Genomic DNA, 2,889 nt, shown 5'->3' with positions numbered 1-2,889 from the left:
AAAAAAAAAAAAAAAAAAAAAAAAAAAAAAAGGAAGAAAAACAAAATGAGCAAATTTTTATTTCAGATTCTCTCAAATCCTGAGTGTTTTGCTCTAATTTCCACAGTGACACATTCAGGTTGTTATAAAATCCAAGAATGGAGAAGGTGGGAGTCCCTGGCCCTCAAGCCCACAGATGAGACCTACAGCTCAGAATATGATCCGAGCATTAGAGCCCACGGGGAGGGGTGGGGGCAGGATCCAGGCCCAGGGAGGCCCTGGCTTCCACCTGGCTCTGAAAATCCATTCACGTAAAACCTTTGAGAAATAAAACCTGTGTAGGGTGGATTGCTTTCTCCCCCCACCCCACCATTTGCTTGGCTTTTTTGAGAACATCTCTGGATATAGCCCAGGCTGGCCTGACCCTTTTGCCTCTACCTCCCGAGTGCTGGGCTCACAGGCACATACCATCTCACCCGGCAGGACCTGCCCTTTCTTACCCTTTCCACAGTGGGGTTTTACCTGTGGTAGAGGAGGAGGCCCACCCATAGCAAGCCTACCACAAACCCTCAGGGACCTTGAGAGCTGGGTGGGTGTCCACTGGGAGCAGCTGGGCAGGAAGGTGGCGCCAGGCTTGGGAGGACCCTGGCAAACGCAGGGCCCAGGAGCCTCACCCTCGGGGCCTGGGCCGAGCACTTCGAGGAGATGCAGATAGTCGCGCTGCGAGGTCAGTAGCCTGTAGCCCGTGAGGGCCACTGCACCCAGGGGACGCTGCCCGGACTCAAAGTCCTATGAGAGGGGCCGGGGAGATGACTCAGTGGAATAAGCGCTTCCCTGGCAAGCACAAGGGTCTGAGTTCAATCCCCGATTCCACAAAAAAAAAAAAAAAAAAAAAGTCCTATGAGAGCAGCATAGGACTGAGGGTGACCCAGTGGGGCAGGGTGCCTGTTTCCCATTGGGGCCCCACCCTCCTCCCTCTTCTTTTGCAGTAGGAGGGTACCCAGGCCTCCAGGTTGCAACCCTGGCGCTTTCCGAGATTTTCAAACAGGCTCACTTAGTTCCAAGGCTGGGCTTGAAGCAGAGATCCTCCTGTTTCAGCCTCCCAGAGTGCTAGGGTGACAGATGTGCCCCCTTGCCCTCACCACCTGCCCCATAGTCAAGCCCACAGCCTCCATCCACCCTTTTCACAGCCAGAGAAACTGAGTCCTGGGGTGGCATGTGAACTCTAAGTTCCTTAGCTGGGAACAAGGGTGTAAACTCACATGAGTAGGGCCAGCGCCATACCATAGATGGGCCTCAGTTTCCTGCCATCCCCAACAGAGGAGAGACAGAGGGGTGGGGGGGTGCCTCACCTCCTGGCGGCTGAACCACTCCAACCGGCCGTCCCCACGCAGCACACAGAACACCGGCTGCCACCGTGGAGGGTGGCCCCACAGCTGGGCGAGGGGGCCACGGTGCTCACGCACTCGGGGCAGCTTCTGCACAGGGCAGGCGGGCATCAGGGCTTGCCTTCCTCCTGCTCCTCCTTCTTCCCTAACTCCCCTCTGCACCAGGTCAGCACTCAACACCAGCCGCTTGTATTTTGAGATAAGGTATTATCTTGTTACCGGCAGCTTGTATTTTGCGCAGGCTGGCCTCAAATCCGAGATCCTCCTGCTTCAGCCTCCCGAGTACTGGGATGATGGGCATGCTCAGCCACAGCGCCATAGCCCAGGCGAGCACCATTTGGGGCTTGGCTGCCCTGGCATTGGCACAGGAGCAACCAACCCAGGCCAGTGAGTGGGCCCACATGGATGGTGGAGAGCAGTCTCCCCACCTCCCACTCCCAGGTCACCACAGGGCCCCACCCGGTGTGCACCCACGGATCAGTCCCCTGCACAGGGGCCGCTCAGATCTGAGCACATTGGTGGCTACTGCAGGGCTGGCTGGCTGGTTCTCCACAGCCTCTGTGGAGACTTTTCATGGTAATGTTGTTAAAATATTACTCAAAGGATACATGGCAGCGCCTTCGTATCCATGGCTCTGAATCCAAGCATCCCACCCCTAGCCAATCCAAGCAAACTTGAAGCAGGGCGCAGTTATGTGCACCTGTCATCCCAGCCACTCAGGAGACTGAGCAGGAGGGTGGCAGTTGGAGGCCAGCGTGGGCACCTCAGAGGCTCAGGGAGGCCCGGTCTCACAGTTCTGCGCGGAAGCTGGGGGTGCAGCTCAGGTGGCCTGGGGATCTGGGCGGCTTTGTGTGAGCACCCTTAGGTTGTCTAGGGGCCGGGGAGATAGCTCAATAGAATAAGCGCTTGCATAGCAAGCACAAGGGCCAGAGTTCAATCTCCGTTCCGCAAAAAAAAAAAAAAAAAATTAGGACCCTGGGTCCCTGCTGACTGCAAAACTTCAGCCGACTGGGCGCCCAGAGGCGGCAGCAGGTGGACCCTGGGAAATGGTGGTCTAAGAATCGCTATTTCAGTCGCTGAGCATGAGGAAGGAAGCACTTCCGACGAGCACCCACCTTGCTGCGGCTCAGCTGGGGTCCCGAGGGCTCCTGGGGGCGCAGCTCCAGCGAGATCCGCCGCAGCACGGACACTGCCAGCTGCGCGCGGTAACAGGGCAGGAAGGCGTCCAGCAGCGAGGCCACTCGGCCTGAGGACCGGGACGGGACGGTGGCGTGGCGGCTCGCAGGGCCCGCGACTCCAGGCGACCCAGCCTACCCCTGCGCGCCCCCTGCGGGCTATTCCCGCATCCGGCCCAGCCAGGCAGGCTGCCTGGGGCTGTGATCCCAGGACTCCAGCAGGCTGGAGAAGGCAGGTCGAGAGTTCAGCCCCAGGCACACCTTCCCGTCCAGCTCACCCCGCAGATGCTCGCGTTGCCGCCTGTCCAAAGGGCTTGAAGCCTGCGCCCCCATCCTGCTGGGTCCTG

General features: G+C 58.7%; 1 protein-coding gene across 1 annotated transcript in view; it reads right to left on the bottom strand.

Moving 5' to 3' along the window:
• Positions 1–2,889, bottom strand: part of Fam129c (family with sequence similarity 129 member C) — a 9,438-nt gene extending 6,549 nt beyond the window's left edge. Inside the window, exons 1-4 of the mRNA XM_004647413.2 lie at positions 2,821–2,889; positions 2,483–2,613; positions 1,332–1,457; positions 676–768 (exon numbers count right to left, since the gene is read on the bottom strand). Of these exons, the coding sequence (XP_004647470.2) occupies positions 676–768; positions 1,332–1,457; positions 2,483–2,613; positions 2,821–2,875 (405 nt within the window). The 5' untranslated portion in view covers positions 2,876–2,889. The remainder of the gene's footprint in view (positions 1–675; positions 769–1,331; positions 1,458–2,482; positions 2,614–2,820) is intronic.

This window comes from Octodon degus, unplaced genomic scaffold, assembly GCF_000260255.1.
Source record: "Octodon degus isolate 3935 unplaced genomic scaffold, OctDeg1.0 scaffold00304, whole genome shotgun sequence".
Classification (NCBI taxonomy): Eukaryota; Metazoa; Chordata; class Mammalia; order Rodentia; family Octodontidae; genus Octodon; species Octodon degus.
This window is presented reverse-complemented; position numbering and strand designations above follow the sequence as displayed.